The sequence below is a fragment of the Diabrotica undecimpunctata genome, chromosome 10, assembly GCF_040954645.1.
Source record: "Diabrotica undecimpunctata isolate CICGRU chromosome 10, icDiaUnde3, whole genome shotgun sequence".
NCBI lineage: Eukaryota > Metazoa > Arthropoda > Insecta > Coleoptera > Chrysomelidae > Diabrotica > Diabrotica undecimpunctata.
The window spans coordinates 47,044,981-47,072,519 of NC_092812.1; the positions used below are offsets into that span (position 1 = coordinate 47,044,981).

Genomic DNA, 27,539 nt, shown 5'->3' on the forward strand with positions numbered 1-27,539 from the left:
CAAAAGCAGCAAGAAGAAAAATTGATAAACTAATAAAAGAAGATAGTCCTCAGGAATTTATGTATTATCAGAACGATAGTGATGGATTAGATGCAGCATGTCTGTGCTGCAACGACTTCCTATTTTCGTTCTAATAAATTCGGATGTTCCTAGGTCAACAAAGACTATTTGTGATGCTTGTTAACCAGAAAAGCATTTCTAGCTATTTGCTGTTTATTTTTTTAATGTTTAAATGTTTTTTTTTATTATTATAAAAGAAAAGTATTTCGTAAATATGTTTTTTTTTTTAATTTAACTGTATTTTAATTGAAAAATTTTAAGTACCTAATTCTATTTATGAAATCCAACCTTTTAAAATTTTTTAAAAGGAGGGCCATCATTAGATCGCATGTGACTATTTTTTTGTTAATACTTTGATGTTTTATTCTAAACTAAAAGTAAATAAAAAAGTTTTATATTAATAAAGTAATATGTAGCACTGTAAACAACACACCTATTATAAAATAATTTTTCACCAAAGATTGTTTTTTATTCCGACTAGTTTTCAAGTTTTATCAAAAAAAGAATAAGGAGGGCCACCATAGGTCACCTTCCCCTATTCGTTCACTGATGATGGTCTGCTAGATCTTCAATAAAGATGCCTTAACTCAGTGAAATCCAAATATTTTCAGAATGTTGTCTTTTTATTTACAAAAACCAGCCTTAACCAATAATATTATGAGTGGAATGTTGCCTTTTAAAAGATTACATAAAGCTTAAAATTTATAAATTAATCAAACTCGGTAAAATGCCAACTAACAAATTTTTAACTTGTGTCTACAAAGATTACTATCAGGATAACAGGAATGTAAGAAGATCTTCCGATTATTCGTCGATCGAGAGAGATTACCGGACGTATTAAAATTTCCAATTTTTGCCGGTTTTATTACAGTTTCCTTCTTTACACTTCTGCTGATCTGGCTATTACAGTATAGATGACGCAAGCAGTTATGCTAAATAAATAATACAAAATAATGAAATTATTATAGGATACTATACTCTTTTAAAATATTAAATTCAATGTCTAAATTAACTCCATATCATAACATCACCGAATAATACATTAATTTTGTATTACACAGATAATATGACCTTTAAAATATTCAGTCTTCATAGTTTTATTCTTTTTTGGATCTTAGCGTCCAATTTTACTGTCCTCTCATGGTGTCCAATATTTGCAAGAAAAATACTAATAAGCATTGTTCGATACCTCTCTGATATTTTGGTTTCGCTTTTTTACTTGGTTAGGTTAGTGCCTAAAAGTTAGGCAACTTACGTTGCTGACTCACCTTACATTCAATTATGCCTTCTTTTCTTGTTATGAAATAATCTACTTATTTTGTCTATAATAAGTTGATTCTCTCTTAGCAATTATATATAATCTATAAAAAAACCTCGATTTCATCTATTTTGAAGCCAGTTTTCCGACTTTTTGAAGGTGGCACACCTTACGAAAAAAAAAACATATTCAGGAAATCATCTTGAAAATGCTTGTTTTAAAGTTATGTACACTCAACCCATGGGTCTATCAAAACAGTAAATTTTTTGAATTAATTGCAAACCACCGAAAAAATGAAGTTTTTAGCGATATCAGCTTAAAATTGCAGTCTTATTTTTTAATCGCATAGAACATAAAGTAATGGAAAAAATTAAATTCTGGGAGTGAGAGCATTTTGCCTATATTAACGGGAAGTACCCTTTAAGGACTTAAATGTTTACACCAGATGTGTCAACGGTATTTTTCTCTACTCAATATTGTTTCGTGTGAATGCTGCGCCACTCTTCTATCGCAATAAAAGTCTAGAATAGATGTTGAGATCTTTCTTTATAATCTTCATTTTAGCTCTCCCCATAAATGCTCGATTGAATATAGGTCGGCATACATGATGGTCACTATACTTCCTTATTAAGCTATGTATTATAGGGATTTCATAGGAAAAATAAAAGAAAAAATTATTTTTTTATTGCAAATTATAGTTTACATTACAAATTAATGACAAAGCTAATAATAATAAACAAGAAACTAAAAATGATGTATAATATACAAAACTGTATCAATGTTTCTATGAAATACTGTTTATACAAACTTATCTGTAATAACCTGGCGAAAAATTCGAATTTGATAATTTTATTAAAAATTATGTATTTTATCTAAAACTTACAAGTACATAAAAATTTATTATTACAATGTACACAGTTTTGTCGGAAAATATATTAAGAACTTATACTTTATTTTTACATATTTCATATAGGCAGTACCAGAATCTTTGGTAAAATGTTTTGTGGTCGTTAATTGAAGGAACTGTGCATAGAAGATCTCAAATGCATAAATAACTTATGCTTAACTTACCTTGACTTCCTAGATAGGACTGAGAAGAAAAAAGCAACTGCTAGACCAAAAATCAGATAGCTATACACCTACAATCTAGCTGGAAGCTAGGTAGAAATCTCATCAAAACCTGCACCAAAACTGCTGACTCACTAGAAAAAAAACCAGAAATAACTAGAGATATGCCACATATCAAAAGAACTCTATAACAAGCAAAGTCAAACATTAATCAAATTATTAGCCTGAAAAAAATGGGTGCAGCAGTGAACATTTAATGAAAACTGATTGAAGTCCAGATTTTTATGAAAAGAACTACAATCTAGCTGAAAGCTAGGTAGAAATCTCATCAAAACCTGCACCAAAACTGCTAACGCACCAGAAAAAAACGGAACTAACTAGAGAGGATGCCACATATCAAAAGAATTGTTTAACAATCATAATGGAAAAACATTAATCAAATTATAAGCCTGCAGAAATGGGTGTAGCATTGAAGATCTTAATGAAAATTGATTGAAGTACAGATTTTCATGAAAAGAACTCTAATCTAGCTGAAAGCTAGCTAGAAATCTCAACAAAACCTGCACCAACACTACTGACGCACCAAAAAAACCAGACCTAACTAGAATGATGCCACGTATCAAAAGAATTGTTTAACAAGCCAAGTAACTGAAAACACATTAATCAAATTATAATATTAAATTATATCTTAATGAAAACTGATTGAAGTCCTGATATTTGCAATGAATTGAATATAATCTCAAGAAATAATAAAGCCGTCCAGAAATTGAGGATTATGGCAAAGTAGAAGTGGCAAATAAGTGTAGAAAATGTCTGCTCTGTCGAGAGATTGATGATGGCTACTACACAGTTGTATAAGATAAACAATTAGAGTCATTTGAAAAGAAAGACAACTAGCCCCGCTGAAGCTTAGCAATCAAAATTAAAGAGGAATGAAACTAGACTGAAAATATTCATGTTACAGAAAACAGTTATGTACAAATAGCAGCACTATATTTTCTGTCTGGTACAGAGGACTGGATTTAGGGATAAGATTAGTCCATTTTAGAGGACTCGTCATCCACATAGACTATATATATAAATATACTTGCAGAATGTATTTAATGTATTTGCTTTTCAGGCAGAATTTTTTTAAATAGCAATAACTAGATACTAAATAAATCTGGATACAGTCGATGAAGTTTGTATTCTGTAACAATGGCAGATAGTCAGTATTATCAAAGTGGTAATAAGTTTCAGAGATTATTCATACACGAGTTGTTCAGTACAAAAATTTTATCGCAAATCTGAAGATTACCTACATAACTAAATATATTTTCCACAAAGTCACTTCATAACCTCTCAAAAATTATTTTCTAAGAATTATGTTAAAGTAAACGAAACAAAAGTATTAAATGTATATGCTTTTAAGCGTAATATGACTCTCTCAGTGACTTGTAAAATATAAAAATATATAGCCAGATTTTGTTAAGGAAAAAACACCGGCACATTCTTGTTTCCTTGCGGAATCTCAGCGTTGATCACATATTTATTTAGCAACAAAGCACAGGGATTAACCACCATAAGCCATATAGGCAGTTTATGTTATATTTTGTGCTTAACGCCAAAGAGATATTTGGTAAAACTGACTATTTATAAGGCAACAAGTTAAACTACTGTGCAACAAAGGAAACAACATAAAAACATTAAAGTATTAACAATATTAAAAAATATTTTGAATGCCAGTCAGAAGCTATTTTTTTGAGACATTTCTTATGAAAACAACGTCCCAAAAAATTGAAAAATAAAAATTTACTTTTGAAAATTAATAGTACTGTTAATAGGAATATTAAATAGCCTTAAATTTTCCTCGCCTGTGATGGATATTGTTTATTTAAAAATTGTATTTAAAAAATCAGGACAGACTTTTTATTGACTTCATAGGTAGTTTCGTGTTTTTTCCTTAACATATTTATAGAATATACAGCCTTCGTGGCTTATACCTTCTTTCAGAGAACACGTTGTTCAAGCACACACTTTGGGTAACATTCAGACACATATTTTGTAACAATGGAAATATACAAAAAGAAAATAAGATATACATGGATAGGAATTAGGAACGACCCTCTGTATACTTCTTTGTAACAAAAATGTCCATTGGCTACAAACAAAAACTAATTGCAGTTGTTATAATCATATATGCACAATAATACTAAAGACAATATTTCTTTATAATTCTTCCAAGTCAAGCGTTCGTTCATCATTAGCTTATACGGGTATCTAGAGCCGAATTACAATGAACTCTCATATTTACGGTGGTAATATAATCTAATAATTATATATACTGCGAAGAAACATACTAAATATTCTTTTCGGATTTTATAAAAAGTATTGATTATCCCTAATAATGTAGTAGGCTTCATTTTTAATGAAAAACCCTTGAACAGGTCACTTTGTATTAAAATGGCTACCGTTAAATTGGGAAAATTGACTTCCAGTGAAAAAAAACTTTCCTGTTTCTAGGATCATCCTGAGTGACACAAGAGATTTATACTTTTGAAAGATGTTAATGAAAAAACAAATGATTTCTATTAGATTGTGCCAAACTGGAAAATAAATTGATCTGTTCTAGTGTGATTGGCAGGAGTTCGTCTCAACTCGTGGGAATAAAATATACACGGAGACAGACCAAAACTCAAAAATTAGAGATTCCTCCGAGTCTATAAATAACATAGGTGAACCTTTGTTGAAGTTATTGCTGCTTTTAGATATGAGAGCCTTTGGTATACCAGGAAATAAAAGACCTATCTAATAGGCCGCGATGAAAGAGACGGCATTCAGAAAAAAGCCAATTTATACAGTAAAAACTGAATAAAGCAAAACTTGGAACAATTTTAAGTATAAAAAAAGTCAGTTAATAATTTTAAAATTCACAATTCTTCTAATTTGAAATAATATTGTAGGAAAATGATTTTCTACTATTTCAACGTTTACAATTTGCAATTAGGCACTGCAAGGATGTAAATGCAGCCTGGAAAAGTCAAAAAGTTGGCGTAATTAACGAATTCGAAGCAATTATGTTCCAATATAAATATAAAGCAAAAAGTATGGATCAATTTAGTTTCTCGTCTCTCGATAAAATATTGCCGCGCCATTTGTCATCAAGCTTGATTTGGTATTTTATAATTCTCAAAACTTATCACTCTATTTGTGGAAACGGTACACTATTTTAAAACAACATATACTAAATAATAGTTTGTAGTAAGAATTTAAAGCTTCCTAGGTATGTCCCCATTTTTTAAATATGGCTTTTTCAGGTTACCTTAGGTTATGTATTGGTATTTAAGCATTTGTGTTTTATTTATCACCGTAATTATGGTTTCTTTTAGAGAATTATTTCTCTAAAATGTTTGTTTTTTTGATCGTTAAAGCTACTTTTTGCTTTTCCAGACTAGAATTACAGAAAAATTCAATAAAATAAGTCTACAAGTACTTAGCTAAATATAGACATTTTTGTGTTTTTGGTTCCTAAAACCCAACACGCTAGCAATCTGTACGAAAAATGAATATCTGTTACATTAGCTGTACTTTTATATCACAATAGTTAGTCAATGCCTAAATGGGATCAACTACTAATAAAAAATATCCCAGAGTAATAAAGTTTGGACGCTAAACATCTCCGCATGTTTCAGTAACATATTAAAAAAAATCTGGCCTAAAATATATTTTTTTCAATGTTTAGCGTGTAATTTATTATCCCAAGCAGAGAGACTATAAAAATAATACAACAAATCGACAAAAAAAAAACATGTAGACTGTTCTTCGGTGAATACATATGAATTCTATAACGTCCTTTACGATTTACTCCAAGAATAACAAAAAGTTAATCACTCACAGTAAGTGTTAAAATAATTATACCTAATATACTAGACAAAACGATTATTTCAGATCATTTTTAACTTTTAATTAAAATTAAGTTGGGGTAATACTAGTAAATAGCGAACTGTATAAAGGTGATGTGATCTAAGAAATGAAGACTTCAGAAAAGAAGTTGAAAGCTCGACGTAGTAGAAATCGATACTACCGGAAACTGAGTAAATTTAATATTAATTTTTCTATTAATATTGTCTTACGTTAGATATAAAATTAAGGAACACTCAAAGAGTGGTCGGTTTTCCTTAATTCGAGTGTTCCTTAATTTATATTGGATTGACGGTCGTACTCCTATATATATATATATATATATATATATATATATATATATATATATATATATATATATATTATATATATATATATATATATATATATATATACATATAATTATCAGAATATCTTGGAATAAACAGTAAGTAGAAGAAAATATAAAACAAAAATAAAGTAAAAACTAGAACTAAACAGCAAGTAAGTGAAAATGAGACATCAAACAATAATAAAAACAAGTTACTATACATCAGTCGTAGTAGCTGAACACATAAGCTACCTTTGAAATGTTATAAATAAAATCAAATGATTTATCGTTGGCACAGTTCCAAAATTTTGAATTTACAAATTTGTATAGCAATTATTTCTGTAAACTAATCGTTATCTTTAACCCTTTAATGGTTATTGGTAGTTATATATATATCACAAAGTAATTAGGGCTATAATGGCATGATGCTGTCCAATTATAAGTTTAATAAGCACAGTGCACAGACATCACAATGTCTGGTAGATATAACCTATCAGTAGTGCGCATGTCGCTATTAGTTTTTGTTGGAAACTATTTTGGGTTAATCACGGTAGACATAGCTATCAATGGCATTAGTAACAGCGATTATTAGTGTTTTTGTTGTGTTTTTTTTTCTTTCGTCGACAAAACTTAAGTAAACATAAGAGTTTCGTTTAAGACAAAATTATGTAAGCAATATTGATAAACTCACGAAGGTGACGAAAAAAGTTCCCAGACCGAGGACTGTTTCGGAATAGAAAGGCTTGTGCTTAAATTAAAAACTATTATGAGTTTCATGGTGATACAAATCTGAATGAAGAGTTGTTAGCATTAGAAACACCTTAGCAATTCTTCACTGAAGAGATATCAGACATCACTGGTGAGACAAATCTTTACGTAGTTCAAAGTGATCTAAACAGAAAAGATTCTTTCAATTCCGTGGATATCAAATAGTTCATTGGAATAATTTCCTACACATCATTAGTTCACATGTCGTACGATGCTACTGGAATAATAACTTTCCCTTTCTATAAAAAAGCACTGTAGCTCTAATAAGTAGTAGCACTGTAGATCTCCAAGAATTTGGCGCACTACTTGGCATATTGATAGTGATCGGTTTCCAGTGTACCAATTTTGAGCTTGTATTGGTCAACAAATAACAATTTTCATGTTGATCGCATTTCAAAAGTATATTTAACGAACTGATTCATTAGTCTAAAATTTCAAATTTTGATCGTTTATTCAAGATTCGACCACTAATAACCATCTTGTCCATGCGATACACGCAACCTACACACCACATAGATATCTACCGGCTGATGTAGATAGAAAGGGAGCACACACCTAAAGCAATGTCCAACAAACCTAAAAAAAAGGCTGTAAACATAAAATATGGACTTTAGCTTGCGTCACATCTGGTCATCTGATCAATTTCCAAATATATGAAGAGAAAGTTGAATCATCTAGAGATTTGTTAGGTGAACGTGTGTTGTAAGAATTAACTGAAAGGTTTCAAAATCAAAGTACTTTCCAAAACATTTATTATGCACTGATAAACAATTAACTCAGCATCAATTCAATTCTGATATATCACCCATCCGGTGATATATCAGTGTGCAAATGAAAAGATAGCGGGCTAAAATGTGTATCTGTGGCTAGTAACAGTCACGATTATAAGAGTCAAACTCTTATAATCAAGAGAACAGTGTGCTATGTCCATAAGATATTGCAGACTATAACAAATATATGGGAGGAGAGGATTTGTTTGATCAGTATCATAAGAATTATTTAGTTGCATGAAAGTCCCGCCGTTGGTGGCTATTCTATTTTTTGTAGATGCGTGAATTATATGTTAGTGTCAAGCCGATCATTGCATTACAATTTACAAGTCAATTAGCAGATGAGTTAATTTACTCAACGAAAGAAACCTGGAACAGTATCACAAAAGCAATCAACTGTCATTTTTCAATCAAGATGACTTACGTCGATGTGTTCTTTGCAGTTCTCAAAAACAGAAGTAAATTCTACCTAACATCATATGTGAAACTTGCCAGATTGCTTGGTGTAAGGACTGCTTTGCTCCATATACAAAATAATGAATTTTTAGATGTTTCTTTGTAACGTCGACTAAAAAAATTTATTTCTCTATAAAAAATTGTTTTGTCCGTTAAAGGGTTAAAGAATAAATGATCAAAAAGAAAATGTATGTGAAACAACAAAAATGAGTGGGGCATTCTCTATGACTTAAAAGAAACTTATTAAAATGGAAAATAAGCTGTTTGGAATTATTTGCGTTTCATTCACATGATTTTGATCGTAAAGAACACAATAAATGAAATAATTTAAACAATGCCAATGCCAGATGTCCAAATTAGTTCATATAAGGTTCAATTGTACTGTACCGACGATATTCCAAATTAGTGAAACATATCAGTGGTTAATTTAGTTTGTTTTTATTTTGGGTCATGTCAAAACATCTTCTGCTTTGATTTGCATGAGTAGAAGATATGGCTAGTTAAAAACAAAGTTACATATTTATAAAAACTGGATAATATCATGTTTTGGACTTCTGTTCCATAAATTAGTTCTGTGAAAATAATCTAAGTGCTATTGAATACATTTCTGCAAAAATTCCTTTATAACATTTAATAATTTTTAATAAAAGCAAAAGTGATCTAAGTTCATACGCATAAAACGCTAAGTTAGATTAGGTGTTAATGCTATCGTACAAAAAGCACAGTGTAATAAATGTACTTGTCTTTGTTATAATAATTGTGAAAAGGCTTTGTCTTGCCCCAAAAATTATTTTTAATATCTCAAAAAACACAAAAGGCAAATTTAATCATTTCTTAACTAGTCACATCTGTACAACTGAAACAATACAATCGCTACAACGATATCTTCATGAATACAAAATAATTACTAAACCAACTGATACTAAAACTGTTACTTTTTACATTGCTTTAAATTACATCCTGTACAATATTTTAAGTTACATTCAACATCTAACCAAACTTGTAACTTAGGTGCTTAAAAATGTGGGTGATATTTTCATACAGTGTGAAAATCGTAAACACTGTTTCAAAGTGTAAATTCTAAGGCATGAACAGACGACTTATGGTCTGAAGGAAATTCTAATTCTAAGAGCAAATCCTTAATATTATTACTATTGGTGTTATATATGTGTATCATAAGACACTCAGATGAAACTAAAACAAAATACCTGTACTGCACCTCATATTAAAAAATAGGGTCTCTTTTCTCACATTTATGTCAGCAATATAATTTGTATCTGCCAATAAATCAATAATATTTACATACAAATATCTTATATTCAGAAGCTCGATTATCTCCACTGCAAGCCAAATAAAAAAAGTTTTATAGGAAACACGTATACTCGTATTTTTAAATAAGTACGATATTACTCGTACTACCACAATGAAATACTAACGGAAATTATATTTTTAACATCTACTTTTGATTAAGTATGAAGTTGAGGTTACGTTTATAAACACCTGACAGCGAATAATCGCGGTTGCCATAACTAGTTTAAGAACCAATTTTTGTGTTTGAATTTAATATACACATTTCATATTCACAGATTAACTACTTTTATGTGATTATTGGCGTTATAAGTTGTATTTTTTATACTGCAGAAAATAAAAGTTACTTCATTAGAAGACATTATTAATATTAAGAAAATAAGTGATGAGGAATTAATTCAGTTTTTAGGTTAGTTCCGGCAAAAAAATGTAATACTATAATTCGGCAACTTACATGCCTTATGAGAAAGCTTATAGGAAAATCAGCAACTGCATGTATATGTTTAGAAATTTTAATCGTTTTGGTAACCTCGCCTTCAGTAACTAGTATGACTATATATTTGGCGTATGGCGTATATTTTCAGATATTACAATTTTTTTTATCTTTGTCTCCCTAATATTTCATCGACCCCATAGTTTTATTTGTCCTTTAGTTTAATAGTTGTGACATGTTGTGTATGTTAATGCTACAAATGTCATCAAAACATATTTTTAATAGTTTTGCACTGAAATCAAGTCTAAATTATATTGGTGCACATTAAAAGTAAGCAGAGACCCTTGTAGCTATTTTGTCTCATTGTCACCTATTTTGTATGACCTATCGTTTAGCAAACTAAGGAAATGGTAACATTAATACCTAAATTTCCATTGTCTGCGAAATGTTGGGCAATGGAATTATCAAAAACGAGACAATCACTTCCCATAATTGCTGAGGCTACTCCTTCGTGACTTGACCTCGGCATGGCTTCCCAGATCAACCTCCTTCTATTCCCATTAAGCTCCAATCTAGATGAAAAAAATAAGATTAAGTTGTAGATTAATTTAAGTTTATAAAAAAAATACTATAAACATAATTCACTATCATTTTTTAACATATCCCTCAAAAATTCTAAAGTGACTCTTTTTAAGTGATTTAATCAGTTTTATCACATTCCGTTCCTAAGGAAACTGGAATTCCTTTAGGAACTCTCATACGTTTTCAAAGTTAAAAATATGGATTATAAAACTTCACTAAAGGATTTATTGTCTATTGTTTCCACTGTACCTCAGCAACTACATTAACGTCTATTTGTTTGCAACGAATACGGCCGGTTTGCGCTCGACCGTTTTGCGCCCTTACCTGAAATCGACCGGTTTGCGCTTTGCAATTTTCATAATAGAAATATTTAACTACTATAGTTTCCTTAATCGGCCGATTTGCGCTCTCTTGCAATATAATTTTAATTTCATTCTACAATAATAGTCTGGTGAACCTGCAATGAACAAACTAACATGTCAAATAAACGAAAACATCTTTTTCCTTTAGATTTGAAAAAAAAAATGTCAAATCAAAACTAACAAAATTATTAAATTTTTCTAATACTGTCGAACAACAGAGTGTTCTTTAATCTTTAATACCTCTGTTTATAATCCTTCTACCTGGAAGTTAATTGTTTAGATATAATTAGTAACTAGAATTCCCAAAATGAGAGATCGCTGGAACTAACTTTCCTTTCTACCTGATAATGCGAACTGGTAACTACTTAAATCATTAACAAAGGGTATGGTAACAGAAAAATTACCTGAAAATTCTACGTGATAATGACCATATTGATGGTCAATCATTTCTATTGTGTTCTTTGAGATAGTAGGATCAAGAATTATTGTGAATCAGTGTGAGTTAGTGTTTTAAAAATGGATGTGCAAATGATTGAAACTTCGAAGGGAAAACCATGTGCATTGTATAAAGGGTACAGTTTTCGTATGAAAAAAACAAATAAAGATGGTTCGGTTTTTTGGAGTTGTTTGAAAGAGAAAACTGAAAAATGTCGAAGCCACATAATTATGGATAATAACACAATAATTAAGGAAGCCGAACATCTGTGTAAGCCGATTGTTGCAGCGACAGAAGTGAAGCAGCGTGTCTTCAATGCTCGAAAAAGAGCTAGGGAAGACAATAGTTATTTGCCGATGTCAAAAAGATATCAAGATGAATTTCAAAGATTATATAGTCAAGGACTGGATTTCGTGACAGACATCCCAAAATTCTCTTCAGTGGAAAGTGGTTCAAACGATTGTAGAAAACGTGCGCGTGGGCTGCTCACAGATCCAGCGGCAGCATCCGAAATAGTATTTCCAGAAGAAATTATTACAATGAGCGACAAAACGAAATTTTTATTTAACGACAAGACCACTCCCTCGGGATACAGAATCTTGGTGTTTGCCAGCAACAAAGCTAGGGAGATTTTGGTTAACAGTAAGGACACTGTATTTATAGATGGAACATTCAAAAGCTACAGTAAGCAATTTAGTCAAATATATACCGTTCATATCGATATTGGTAGTACGTCAGAGGAGACAAATACAATTCCATTGATATTTGCGTTACTTCCTAACAAAACCAAAGAGACATACGATATATTATTTTCATCAATGAAAGAGAAACTACCAAATTGGAAACCATCTCTTATAAAACTGGATTTTGAACAGGCAGTGATTGGTGCCTTAGAAAATTATTTTCCTGAAGCCAAAATTTCTGGTTGTAATTTTCATTTCAGTCAATGTATATGGAAAATTTTTCAAAATATTGGACTTGTTTCTGAATACACTGACAACGAAGAGATATGTTTGCATATAAGAATATGTGCTGCGTTAGCGTATCTACCCATAGAAGATATCGATGATGGCTGGTTATGCATTCAAGAAACCTCTCCTATTTCTGAAAAAATGGAACAGTTTTATGACTACTTTGTCAAACAATGGTTAGAAAATACTCACATTACCAAGGAAATGTGGAATTGCCATTATCAAAGACATCGCAGTAATAACGTTTTAGAAGGTTGGAATCTAATAGAGTTCTTCGTTGAACTGTCGTAAATTTCCCAAGATTGGATTCACACAGAAATCTATATAAATTAGTTCATTCTAACCTTGACTGACAACTCAAGAACTCAACGGAATTGTTGTCAAGTTACTTTCCAAGTACCTCCAAGAAACACGCGCAGCAATATTACTTTCACTATTAATTACCATAGATGTAATTATGGTAAATTTTCATCAATTTCGAGAACTCTCAGCAGTGGCAATAAAATTAACATTATTTGAATATTGTTAAGTTAAGTATCTTAAAGAGCAATTTATCCTAATTACTTTGAGGTTTTTTTAATATTTTTTATACTTTTTAAAAATGTTAATATAATCCTTTGTCTACACTGTTAAATTGTAAAATTGTAAAACTTGTTAGTACTTAGTCTACTTGTATACATCTTTTTTTATAATAATATTAAACAATGGGGTCACCACTAAATAAAGAAACAAAACTAAATACAATATAAAAAAATACTCAACTTACCTATATGCGAAATGTTCAGCTTGTTTGCGCGATCCAATAAGCTGGACAATTGCAAAAAATTGGGTGTGGCCATCATTTTTCTCCTGTTTTTCCAAAACCAGCATAAAGTGATGTCCAAAACAACTTTGCATCATGACCCAGTCCACTGCACCGGCTAAATTAATTTCGGTAGCTAAAAAAACGATGTCTTCACCGTTTAGGGTAGTTATATTTTTATGGGCATGTTGAAGATGCACCATCACTTTGTCCAATTGTCCCTTAGAAAATAATAAATGCGTTACTTCTAACAAAGTACACAGGAGAAAAAAAAATTAAAGACAAGAAGGTTACAATATTTATAATTTTTCTGCTTTAAAGTGTTCCCTATAAAGACATTTCCAAATCGACATAAAAACAAAATGTGCCGACATGGTCTTAAATTACCCACTCTAAATAAAATTTTAGTTAAGTTTAGCAGAATTTAGAGTGTTAAAAGATTGGTAGACCACATCGAAAGAATAATATTTATTTATTTATTTATGGGCAAGTCCAATACACAAAAAATAAGCCGTTTAGAGCAGTGCTAAAACAATAGACAAAAAAAAAATGGTTTACAAAGAGTAGGGACACTTATAAAATAATAACAATAATAGTATTAACAATACGATAAAAAAGAAAAAAAAATACATAGGTACATATATAACAATGGTAACAAGGAAGTTAAAACAGTTCAATATTAACTCACTCAATTGGTATTTAAATATATAAGAAGATCTGGTAAATATATCTAAAGGACTCCGCAACTATCCTTATGGAAAACAGGCCCCGGTCAAATTAAACGAATGTTCGGTCAGTGATAGTTCTCAGTGCGTAGATTAAAAAAATCAATGAGACCTACAGTAAATACTGTGCGAATTAATGGAATCATAGACTGTTTTAATGAAAAAACAGTTTAAGATGAAGTTAAATGTGTCGATAGCAATTAAAGTAAATTGTATACTCACGCTTAATCAAGCCATTAAGAGCGATGCTGGGAATATTTATATTCCACTATGCATCAACAATTTACCCATATAAATTATCATCTTTCTTGTACTCATTGCGTCGAGTAAGAACGATAAATATACGAAAATGGTTGCGTTTCGATTTAATTTGAGCTTCTTACCACTCCCTAACACGTGTTTCTGGGTCTAGTCGGTGCGTTTTGGTTTGGTTTGAGTTTTCTTACAAAGTCTCTCTCTCTGATGACGGGTAGACCCAGAAACACGTGTTAGGGAGTGGTAAGAAGCTCAAATTAAATCGAAACGCAACCATTTTCGTATAAAAAACAGTTTAATTAGAAAAAAAATTAAATTTTGACAAAACTATAAACGTAAACTTACATCATTTAGTAGGAAATATGTCCCCTTTGGCTGCAATTACTGCTTTTACTCGTTTTGGCATAGATCCCATGGCCTTTTGACAGTTCCCAGATATGCTTTCATCCCGAAAACAAACCTGAATGACCGGTTCTATCATTTTTATTTTTGTAGTACAGTCCATTTTGCGCAGCCTAGCTTTGCAAATGGACCAATAATTTTCAATGGGATTGAGGTCTGGCGAATTACCGCCAATCTAAAACATTAATCTTCTTATTTTTGAAAAAATCCATCATTTACTTTGACTTGTGACAGGGAGCAGAGTCCTGTTGAAGAATCGATCCTTCTTGGGGCTGCCATTTTTGGAGTTCTGTGTCCAAACACTGTTCCAACATGTATTTGTATTTTTGGCTGTTTATCATGTCTTCGATTGGTAAAAAAGATCCAACCTCCATGTATGAAAAACATCCCCAAAACATGTTTTTGACTGGATGTTGTACGGTTTGATCAATATGAGATGGTGTAAGGTTTTCATTGTCAGACTTCTTGACGAATTTCGACCGCTGTCCCTGAACCATACAGTGAGTTTCATCTATAAATAGGACTTTTCTCCAGTCGTCTACACTCCAATTAGAGTTTTTTGGCCCACAATAGCCTTTGTTTCTTCATTCGTTTAATTAGAAGCTGTTTTTTCTGCGAACGCATTGCCCTTCTACCATTCTCCAAAAGTCGGTTCCGAACAGTTGAGTCATGAATCACTATACCTGATGCTGCTAGATCTTGTTGGAGCTCTTGGCTTGTTTTTTTTTGGTCCAATTTGCTATTTCGAAGTAAAAATCTTTCATCTCTTGTTGTTTTCCTCTTTCTTCCGCATTTCCGCAATCTTTTTAAGCTTCCTAGGAGTAATATCCATGATGAAATTAAACGAAACAAACCCACTAATTACCGAAAACGACACAAAATAGTACAAAACAACACAAACTTAGTGGGGAAAGTTCTAAAACATCCTCAAATAAAAGGCAGAGAAAAGTAAAGTTATATTTTCAATGATTGGTGAGTTGTAAATGTGTGAACAGTGTTGCCAACTGTGAATATTGAAAAATGTCACAATGATTCCATTAATTCACACAATACTGTAGGTCTGAAAAACTATTTTTCTGAAGCTACAGCCTTCTGAAGTTATTGGATTTAGGTGCTCAGTGTACGTCAAACGCACTTATTCACAGTTAAGTAAACGAAAATATTGATTTATGAAAGAACAGAGACATATTTTCTTGATGCATATTTGCACGCTGAATATAAATCAGTGGTCAAAAAAGATGCATTGTATTTTAGTCTTCAGAAAACCGTCGAAAAGTCTTCGAAAAACTGAAAAACAGCGATAGAATGTACTACTAGAGAGACATCAAAATTATCATATTTTCACAAATGCTGCACACTTATCAAATACCAGCATAGCTGCATTTCCGCCTTATCTTCAGAAAGCTACTCAAGCGCTTTCAGAAAACTGAGGAACAACCACACCAAGTGCTGCTTTAGCGGTACAGAACATCTCACGCTTTCACGCATGCAGAATACATACCTGACCTCAACAAGGCAACAGCACCATTTAATTTTCAAAAAAAAACACTGAATCATGATTAAATCACCCGCCGAACCACTCGGAAGGTATTACAGCTAAAGCTGCTCAACAATTATTAAATTCTAATATGGTACAGTGGATTGAAAAGTATTTTCCCTAATTTTGACATTGCTTTGCGCATTTATTTGTGCATTTCAGTTGCCAACCTGTCCGCTGAAAGGATATTTTCGAAAATGTCAAGAATTAAAAATAATTTCCAATCAATTATGACGCAAGAACGTCTTAACAATTTGTCGATTTTGTCCATAGAAAGTGACGTAACAAAGGCGATAAATTATGACGACATAAATCAAGGAAGAAATCTCTGATGTGATCGAACTGGAATGACAATTTTCTGTTATATGTATATAAACATCGTAGTTTAAATCCATTTTTAATATTTTTTTATTTAAATAAAAATTTCTGCTTGCAATTTTTTTTTTCGCCAAAATGCTACATGTTTGAAGGGCAGCTACTAGAGAATTGTCTAGGGCTTGAATTAACGTAAATGCGGCACTGTTAGTAGTAAATTACCACTTATTAATTTAAAGAAACTGTGTACATAAATGTCGTAATAAATTACAAAAATACATAAGTAAAAATAATTAAGATAATTATTATTCTCGATTAGTCATTACTAACTGAATCCGTTTTTATAACGATACGGTTCATATTTCTATATATTTACAAAAATACGAATATGTAGAATTTCTTTATGTTTCGAATTTCTTATCTTTTATACCTACTTACACTTCACGTATGTTAGTAAAGTAAAACCTCGATATAACGGACAAAAAATCCGGTCAAATGTAAAAATAATAAAAACGTACTGTTAATATTATACATGCTTAAACCGTTCCATACCAATGTATTTTAGAAAGAATTTCATTAAAATTTAGCATAAGATGACACATTTATAATAGCAATATGTACCGGATGGTCCAATAAGCCGATCTCTCGGCTATATATATATATATATATATATATATATATATATATATATATATATATATATATATATATATATATATATATATCAGAAATTATTCATGTTATAACTTTAGGAGAAAAAATTCCTTAGTAAAAGTGGCCAAGAGAAATCGCTGGAAATAACTTCCAAGTTTCTGGGTTAACCGCTAGGAGGCGTAACCTGTGAAGAAAAATTTGAAAACCAGTTTTTTGTGAAATATGCGAAATTATATTAAGTGTTAAATAAGTAAACTAGAAAGGGGCCTAAACTCCGCACAAAGTTGTTCAAGTACTTTTTTTTATTTTTTCAAATAAAGGGTGGGGGAGAGTGGGAAAGTATTTGCGTATAAATAACTATAACTTTGGTTTGGATCAACCGATTTTAACGAAATTAGTGTCATTAGAAAGAGTGTGGATGATTTAATTTACATCTACTATAAAACAATTGCATTTAGTTATAATTGTCATGGGTAGAGGGTACTTTCGAATAGAAAAAATTAAAATTTGTTTTTCTTCAAAATGTTTAATGGAAACACCTGTTTATTGTAAATTATAATGGAACTGGATTAAATTCGTAACAAAATGGCGCAAACCGCATGTTGATAGCTTTTGTCGAACTCGAAATATGAATAAAAACGCATAAACATAAGTAAGTATAGTATTGACTCACTATTAACTTGATTTAATTATCTTCGGTCATACCTCTACTACGTCGTTTAAAACAAGGACGATGAAAACTACCAGTTTCTCTTAATCTTCTTGCCTTTCTTTCAAATACTTCTTTGCCATAATGTCTCCTGTCAGGATATCTTACAGAATATATACGTGAGACAATAACGGCATTTTTGTGACATTCGAAATAAACTCCAATCATATCATACAATTCTGCATTTGATATACTCATCACGAATTATTATTACTGATAATTAATAACTAATATTACCAATATTAATATCTATTGAAAAAAGTACAATCTTCAATTATTCGAATTATAATATAACACTTCTCAACAATGTTTTGACTGCTGTCAGTAAATAAACAATATGAACTCCCCGTCACATTCATTGTCGTAGCCTACTTGGTTTCGAAAAAACTATTTTTAATCATATGAAATAACAATGGTCAAAATAGGTATCAACATTAAGATTCTTCTGCTATAAAAAAATTTGAAAGTACCTACTGACTTATTTTTTAATTTAATTTATAATACAGGGTGAGTCAATCTATACTTACTTATGTTTATGCATTTTTATTTATATCTCGAGTTCGACAAAAGCTATTAACATGCGGTTTGCGCCATTTTGTTACAAATTTAATCCAGTTCGATTATAATTTACAATAAATAGGTGTTTCAATTAAACATTTTGAAGAAAAACAAATTTTAATTTTTTCTATTCGAAAGTACCCTCTACCTATGACAATTAAAACTAAATGCAATTATTTTATAGTAGATGTAAATTAAATCCATCCACACTCTTTCCAATGACACTAATTTCGTTAAAATCGATTAATCCAAACCAAAGTTATAGTTATTTATCCGCAAATACTTTCCCACTCTCCCCCACCCTTTATTTGAAAAAAAAAATGAAAAAAAGTACTTGAACAACTTTGTGCAGAATTTAGGCCTCTTTCTAGTTTACTTTTTTCTCCTAAAAGTTATAACATGAATAGTTTCTGATATATAGCCGAGAGATCGGCTTATTGGACCACCCGGTATATATATTTTTTTTGCTGAAAAATAAATAAATAAATCATTTGTAAGATAAACATAATATTATATCATAAACATAATATATAATGTACCTATCTAAAATACACACATGAGATATAAATTTATACATTTGCAGGCAAGAGATTGAGACAGAAAGTGAGAACATCACATATTATTAGGGGATTCCCTGATATATGGGTGATATAATCTATGATTATACGGGTGTTTACCACGCTGGCCGGGGATTCACGCAACTCTACAGCAGTTTGACTTGTTTATTCGTTGTGTTGTGAATGAACACATTAGTGTACGCCAATAAATAAGTTAAAATTTTCGCAATCCTACCCTTTAAATATGGACAAAGAGAAAGAATCAATCTAACGATCAATCAAAAACTATTGTACAGAAGTTGGAGTCTGGAACGTATGTCTCTCATTATATGTGATCAATATGGCATAAAAAAGCAAACTGTTTCGGACATAAAAAAAAAACAAAAGCAAAATAAATAAATTTGCATTAATGTGTGACACAGGAGAGAACAGCAATCTCAGAAAACGAATGAAATTGGCTCTTCAAACTTCACTGGTAGAAGCAATCTTAAAATGGTACGGCCAAAGTGGGGTCCCGATCCGGGCAGTCAAATTGAAATCTGCTGCAATTAAATTTGCAAATCATATGGACATACCATTCAGAGCAAGTAATGGATGGCTCTGGCGCTTTCGGAAAAGGCACGGAATCATGAATAAAAGAATTTACGGCAAAGCTTAAAGTGCACCAAAAGAACAACTAGAATCTTTTAGGCAAAAATTAGTAGAAAATATAAGTGACGAAATGCTATTAGAATCTCAGATTTACAATTCTGACGAAATTGGTTTGTTTTATTTGCTTTGCCTAAAAGTACATCTTTTAGGATCTCGGCACTGCTTTGTTCAAACGACGATGGATCGCATATATTGCTTTACTGGCTGGATAGATTTACTGGCCGGCCAGTAAATATGTTTTAGAACCTTGTGGACCTCGTAAATACGCAGGCCCGAAAAAATAAATGGATCCTAAAAACATTTACCATTTTAATTTCATAGGAAATTAGACGACAGGGTAGGATTTGCACGTGCTAATGTTGTCGAGTATTTCCAATAAACATGACATAATATTATGTTTCTCTAATCTTAAACCTTTCAATTAGTCATCGCATTTTTATTTTATCTCACATTGAAAGATGTAATAAAAATTTACGACTTCCCGTCTTCACTGCCGATAAGAACTGCTGTGTAAAAATGTAAAATACTTACATTGCACTAATTTGGCTTATAAATAAACGGAACGATTTTAAGAACGGAAAAAATACAAATAAATAAATAATAAATCAATGTATGACAGAAAAATAATAGGATTTTGGTTTTAAATTCAGCAAAATATGACTGGATATTGAGGTATTGATTATTTGAACACAATAGTAAATTTTTTTAACGAGCATAGCGTTGATTTGAAAAAGGTTTTTTCTGTGTGTACTGATGGTTGCCCATCAATGTTGGGGCAAAATATAGAGTTTGTTCAGCTGTTGAAAAAACACTTGGGAAATGATAATTTATTGAGTTTCCATTGTATCATTCATCAAGAAAGATTAGTAGCTAAATTTGGTGAAAATTTCAGCTGTGTTATGAAAACACTTGTAAAGATTGTGAATGTCATAAAATCAAATGAACTAAACCACAGAGAGTTTCAAGAATTTTTGAAAGAACTTATGTCGCACTATGGGGACATTCTTTACCACACAGAAGTGAGATGGCTAAGTAAGGGTAAAGTTTTCGAACGTTTCTTCAGCATTCGACATGAGATTACTCTGTTTTTGACTACAAAGAATAAAGAGTTTCCTGATATTTATAATTTTAGTTGGTAGCTTAAAGTACCGTTTCTCACTGATACAATGAGCATTATTAATGAAACATTGACCAAATTGTAAGGAGAATACAATAACATTTTAACGAAAATGATGGGTATTGTGTTTTCACTGGAGCAGAAGCTGAATATGTATATTGGAGAATTGTCAAATGAAGATTATTCCAGCTTTCCTTCGGTTAAAGCACTGTTTGATGAAAATCCAGATGAAAGTCGAGATTTCTGACCTACTGAAGCTGTTAGCAGACCTAAAGGATGAAATGTCTGTGAAGTTTAGTGACGTCAGGAAGTTCCAAGAACCATTTCGCTTGTTGGAAAATCCATGGGCAATAACAACAGCAAATGTAGCTCATCTTTCTATTTTTGGATACGAAGCTAGGGATTTGAAAAATGAGTTAATTGATCTTCAGAATGATACAGAGCTCAAAAGAATTTTTGAAGAAAAAAGAAGGAAAAAGCTCACTATAAGATTTGGGAAGCAGTTGAAAATGACAAATTTCCTAACTTAATTGACTGTGCTCTGCACTTAGAATGGGATTAAAAATAAACGCACAGAAAACCAAGTATATGTATTGTACTAGATCAGGCAACCAGATACCTAGACTATTAATTGATGATCTGGAACTGGAAGGTGTGGACACCTTCGCCTACCTGGGCTCGCTGCTGACCAAAGACAACAATGTCAGCTAAGAAATTAAAAGAAGAATAGTGCTTGCCAATAAGTCCTATTATGGCTTGAGGAAACATATGGCCAGAAAAATTAAAGTTACCATATATAAAACACTAATAAGGCCAGTGTTAACATACGGGTCTGAAACGTGGTCACTTACACAGAACGACTAAGAATTGCTTAAATGTTTCGAGAGAAAAATTCTAAGGAAAATATATGGAGGGATCCAAGAACAGGGTTTGTGGCGTAGGCGCTACAACTTTGAGTTATATAGAAGTTTTGGGGAACTTGACGTTGTAAAATGTATTAAATTAGCACGCCTTCGATGGATAGGACATGTAATTAGGCGAGATGAAGATGAAACGATCAGAAAAATTTTCGACCGAAGAGGACCAGTGGGAAGACGAGTCAGAGGAAGACCAAAACTTAGGTATCAAGGTAACATAGAGGATGATCTAAAATCCATCGGAGTTAAAGCATGGAGAAGAGTTGCCAGATACAGGGGCGAATGGAAGATTGTTCTGAAGAAGGCTTTGGCTCATAACGAGCTGTAATGCCACTGATGATGATGAATTGACTGTGCTCAGAAAATTTTGTGTATTTTTGCATCTACATACCGTTTGCAACCGTTTTCTCCAATTTTCCCTGTCATTCCAGTCTCCATCTCGCAGGGTTCTTTTCTCCATAGCCTCGTCGATTTCATCTCTGAATGACCTTCGGGGTCTTCCTCTCTTTCTTCTTCCAATCGGGCTCCATTCTGTGATTTTGTTTATCCAGCGTCCTCTGTCCGCTCTTCTGACGTGGCCGTACCAGGATAGTCTCTTCTCCTCTATATAGTCGATTATGTCTGATTGCACTCCCATTCTCCGCTTAATCTCTGCGTTTTCAATTCTGTCTCTTTTTGTAAGTCTACAGCTTCTCCTCAGGAACTCCATTTCTACTGCTCTTATTCTACCTCTATTTCTCTTGTTTATTGTCCAGTTTTCGGACCCATATGTCAGGATACTTCTTGTCAGGGTGTTATATATTCTCTTTTTTGTCTTTATCGTAATGTTCTTATCCCACAACACTGAGTTTAGTTGTCTTATACAGTTTCTTGTTTGTCTCAGTCTGTTGTTTATATCTTCTTCTGTTGTTCCCTGGTTCGATATTATGGTTCCTAAATACTTGAATTTATCTGTTCCATTTATTTGTCTTCCCTCGTCTATCTCTAGGTTTCTCATATCCTTGTTTTCTGTTGTTAGGTATTCGGTTTTCTCTAAGTTTATTTCCATTCCGTTGTTTTTATATTCTTCTTCTAGTTTTCTGAGCATACAGCTGAGATCTTCTTCATCTTGTGCGATGACTACTTGATCGTCGGCAAAACTTAAGGTGTATAGGTATTCGTCTCTTACTGGTATGCCCATTCCTTCGCACTTTCTCCTCCATGGTTTGAGTGTCTTTTCCAAGAATATTTTAAACAGAGTAGGGGACGTAGCACAGCCTTGTAGAAGTCCTCTTGTCGTCTTAAATGGATTGTAGGCTTTATTTCCATATTTAATAGCTACTTTGTTTTCTTTGTATAGTGCTTTAACTGCTTTTATTAGTGTTTGTCGGATTCCGAGATCATTCATTGCTTCCCATAATTTGACTCTAGGTATTGAATCATATGCTTTCTTTAGATCAACGAAGGCCAGATGGACCGGTCTACCTTTTGCCATTTTCTTCTCTATCAGTTGTTCTAATGTGTACGTATGATCTAGGCATGATTTCCTACTGTGAACCCTGCTTGGTCTTCTCCAAGTTTTCCTATTATTTCAGTTTCTAGTTTTTCTTTAATAATTTTCCCGTAAAGTCTACCTACCGACGATATTATACTAATTCCTCTATAGTTTTCACATTTTTTCCTGTTTCCTTTCTTATGTATGGATGTGATGTATGCTTGTGTCCATTCCGCAGGTATTTCTTCTCCATTTAGTCCTCTTTCGAACATTCTTTCATTTTTTTTTATCTTTGCTAATAATGTAGGTTTATATAAATAAATATAGATATAGGTGCTCATTGAAAAATAAATATTATTTTTTTAACAAGCAGTCGTATTTGTCTCATTCCCTTACGTTTCTACACAAAATGTTAAAAGATTGTAACCAACGCATTTTGATGAATTTTAGTGATGTTACAACCTTGTTCCACTAAACTGATTTTCTATCGCAGTTTATAGTCTTATTTTTTTATATATAAAAGTTTATGGTATATTATCCTTTCAAAAATCTTTGTTTTCCTCATCCAACAATAAAAAGTACATTTTTGATCTTCCCGATAACGCGAAAAAACGTTTCCCGTCAAAACATATTTTTGTGGGTTATAACCTTATTGGGGGCGGCCACTCAATTATACAATTAATCAAACAGAAAAACCAATGAGAAAGAAAATGATAAAAAAGACATGTATAATATATGAGGAATGAGGGAGAGTATCTATGAGAGACAACTATTTGGTAAATATGTTGGATGTTGTTTATATGTTTGAAATGATTAATATAAAAAGAAGATAAATAAAAATTCTTACCTGCCATGAACATGAAGCTCCTGGACAAGGGCAACTATATGGTCGAAATTCACAAATCTCCTCATGTTCTGCTTTTTCGTTAAGTCCTAGAGTCATTCTACAACCAGTGGATTTGTGTTTGCAAGGAAACATTAAATTATTCGCCACCTTCTCCATTGCCAAGTTTCTAATATTGCCAAGTGTCCCACGGCAAGTGGGGCAACAGGACAATTTAGGACGACAGCTAGCACAGACTAAGTGTCCTACTTGACATTGCATAATAGGTGGCAGAACTACTTCAAAGCACACCGGGCATTCAAAAAGTGCCGCTAGCTCATCTGTTAGAGTCCCAGGAGCTGTACTTAAGGCTGACAGTTGATTTGTCGAGCTAGAAGAAGCAGAAGAAGTTTCACCAGTGCCTAAGCCCCGGCCACGTTTTTGACTGACCACCTGAGCCATGATGTTTACTCTTGATTAGATACTCTGAAAGGAGAAAATTTTTTTTAAATCCCTACCACTATTCATTTTAATTTGTATTAGGTTGACTATACAAAAAAAAGTTTAATTCTTATGTAAATGAGCATGTCATACGATTTTTTTATTAAAACACTGTCATATATATTAAAAAGAACATGAATTATTTTTAAGTTAGTTTTATTTTTATTTTATTTTTTATTATTGAAGAGCGTATGTCCAAAGTGTCTTAAACCTAAAACTTAGATTTTTCGATGTTTTTATCTTATTAAAAACATTATAGATTTCTTCAACTCTAGAAAGTCAAAGTTTTATGTACTAAAACGATTTATTTACCATTTAAAAGTGCGTTTTAAAATTATATTTATTTCCAAAATGTCATTTCTCCACTGATTTTATTTGCAGGGGTCTAAAATCCACCTGGCCAATCTATAAGCGCACGAAGTCCCGTGTCAACGTCGTTAAGTGTGCATAAAATATTTTATGAAGTAATGAATGATCCTATTGTATTTGATGATACAGCTTGTATTGTATTTGATATTATGCAAAATCGGCCTTTGCCTCATACTGCTTTATGCGAAGTATTTTTTTTTATCAGCTGTGGCAGTACTATGTGGACATTGTACGCCATTTCTGGTTTAAAATCTAAACAGGATACAATTGATGTATCATTTTATAAATATGGCGAAAATGATGGTATGAAGCTATGAATCATCACTTAACTGCTTTTTGTACCTTGAATCCAGCCATAAAGAAAATTAATCTATTTTGTGATGGATGCCGTGCTCAAAATGAGGAAAGTGGCTCCAATGTATGACAGAACAATTAATATTACTTACTTTTCCCATGCGAGGGCACAGTTATTTGCCAGTAGATCGTGTTTTTGGAAGAGTAGAAAAAACATTAAGGAAAACTGAAGAATCTTTGTTATCAACTGATTACCACATTAAGGCGGGTACACATATGCGAGCAGAACTGTTCGCGTGTTCGCGAACCGTTTGTGAACGCTATATTCGTTAATTTGTACGACGGGACGAACCGCTTGCGAGCTGTTCGTTCGTTGCTCGCCAGGAACCACAGCCTGTCGGTTTTTGGGACGAACACAAAGAATGTTCGCAGAACTATAAATTGTGTCTATAAATTGTTTCTGCTAAGTGTGCGATGAGATCATTCGGTTAAACAAAATTGCTGAACGAGCGCGGCTTATTCAAAAGTAACGAGAGAAATTAATAACAGATAATCTAAACAAAATACCGAAATGTTTAGAATAACGAAGTAAATTAATTCTCGGTTTGTTATTAGATACTTAGGGTATTGGATAGCCTGAACATAAACATATTTTCAACGAACTCTTCGCGAACAGCTCACGAGCAGTTCGCAAACAGTTCGGCTCGCATATGTGTACCCACCTTTATATTTTAAAAAGTTTGGATGTTTGTTCTCGGCGAGGACTTGGTTACTCATGACTGGAAACTATCGGTTAGGAGGCACATAAAATCCAAAATGGACTTCAACATAACAGAAATTAAATCCATAGAGATAACAGGTAGCAGAGTAGTTTATAAGTCCAGCTACTCAGATATTTCCATGTTTTCGTACACTGTTAAAAAGAGGGAAGAAATAGTTGTCTCTAAATCCAAACAGAAAGGCCTTAGGCTATTTAATTAAGACAAGTTGAAAGATGTTAAATTAGTTTTAAGTAAGCTATGTATGTTCGAACAGCATCCTGCCATGTCATTTTGGCAGAAAGTTTTATCAGCTGATACAAATAGTGCTGTTGAAAATTATCTCTAATGACGATGATGATGATTGAATAACTTTTAAAAGCTGTTTTGTCTAACATTACTTATTGTAAACTAAGAATAAATACATCATTTTCATGAATTATCGAATATTTGAGTTTATTAACTAAAATTTACCCAATATTAATCATATTAAATACCTTGTTATTTCCAAAAAGTTTTAAAATTCAGGTCATGTGATTTTAATTTACGCACTTCCAAAGGCTGAGATTTTTATGCCTGTATAAAGATTGAGAATATCATTTGTAAAACATTATACCTCTTCCTAAAGTTGTATCCTTGATTACTTTTTTGTAAATAAAAAATTGTAATTTGTGAGTTTCATTTTTGCAGTCATCATTGAACAGTTATATAAGTTATTTTGTATATATATAGTGGCTAGAAAGTAACTTTCTTGGTTCTGTAAATGCTTAATATCTAAATCACAACATGATTTTTTATAGCAAAAGACCCACTGCAACAAACTTGATATATTATCTCAAATGGAAGACCTTAAACAGGTAGATGCAATATACACAGATTTTTTCAAAGCATTTGATCATGTAGATCACCAAATACTTTTGGGCAAATTAATTAATGTAGACTTTCATGTCAGGTTTGTTGAATGGATTAAAAACTCTACATCTGGTAGAAGTCAAAAAGTCAAGACAGATTGTCTTCTGTCTGACAGTATCTCAGTAACATCTGGAGTTCCTCAAAGTGGCCCCACTTCTCCACTTCTTTTTAATATCTTCATTAACGAAATGATATATAGAATTCTTGACCAGTCAAGGACATAGATTTATCCTTGGAGGAGACTTCAATGCAAAACATACGCACTGGGGGTCACGACTGACTACCACCAAAGGGAAAGAATTTTTAGAAGCAATGAAATATATAAAATGCGACGCAATATCAACGGGAAAGCCTACTGGCCTACTGACACAAATAAAATCCCAGACCTTATCGACTTCTTTGTAGTCAGAAATATTTCAAAAAATTGCATAGAGATAGAAGAGGCATTGGATATGAACTCGGACCATTCTCCAATTATTCTCACACTCAGTGACACTGTTATCAAAAAAGAAAGCCCCCCTAGACTT

The 27,539-nt window shown here is 32.1% G+C and overlaps 1 protein-coding gene across 1 annotated transcript in view; it reads right to left on the bottom strand.

Annotated features, from left to right (window-relative positions):
* Positions 1 to 1,980: 1,980 nt before the first annotated feature.
* Positions 1,981 to 27,539, bottom strand: part of sina (E3 ubiquitin-protein ligase sina) — a 30,826-nt gene continuing 5,267 nt past the window's right edge. Inside the window, exons 2-4 of the mRNA XM_072546713.1 lie at positions 24,203 to 24,664; positions 13,449 to 13,705; positions 1,981 to 10,903 (exon numbers count right to left, since the gene is read on the bottom strand). Of these exons, the coding sequence (XP_072402814.1) occupies positions 10,723 to 10,903; positions 13,449 to 13,705; positions 24,203 to 24,640 (876 nt within the window). The 5' untranslated portion in view covers positions 24,641 to 24,664 and the 3' untranslated portion in view covers positions 1,981 to 10,722. The remainder of the gene's footprint in view (positions 10,904 to 13,448; positions 13,706 to 24,202; positions 24,665 to 27,539) is intronic.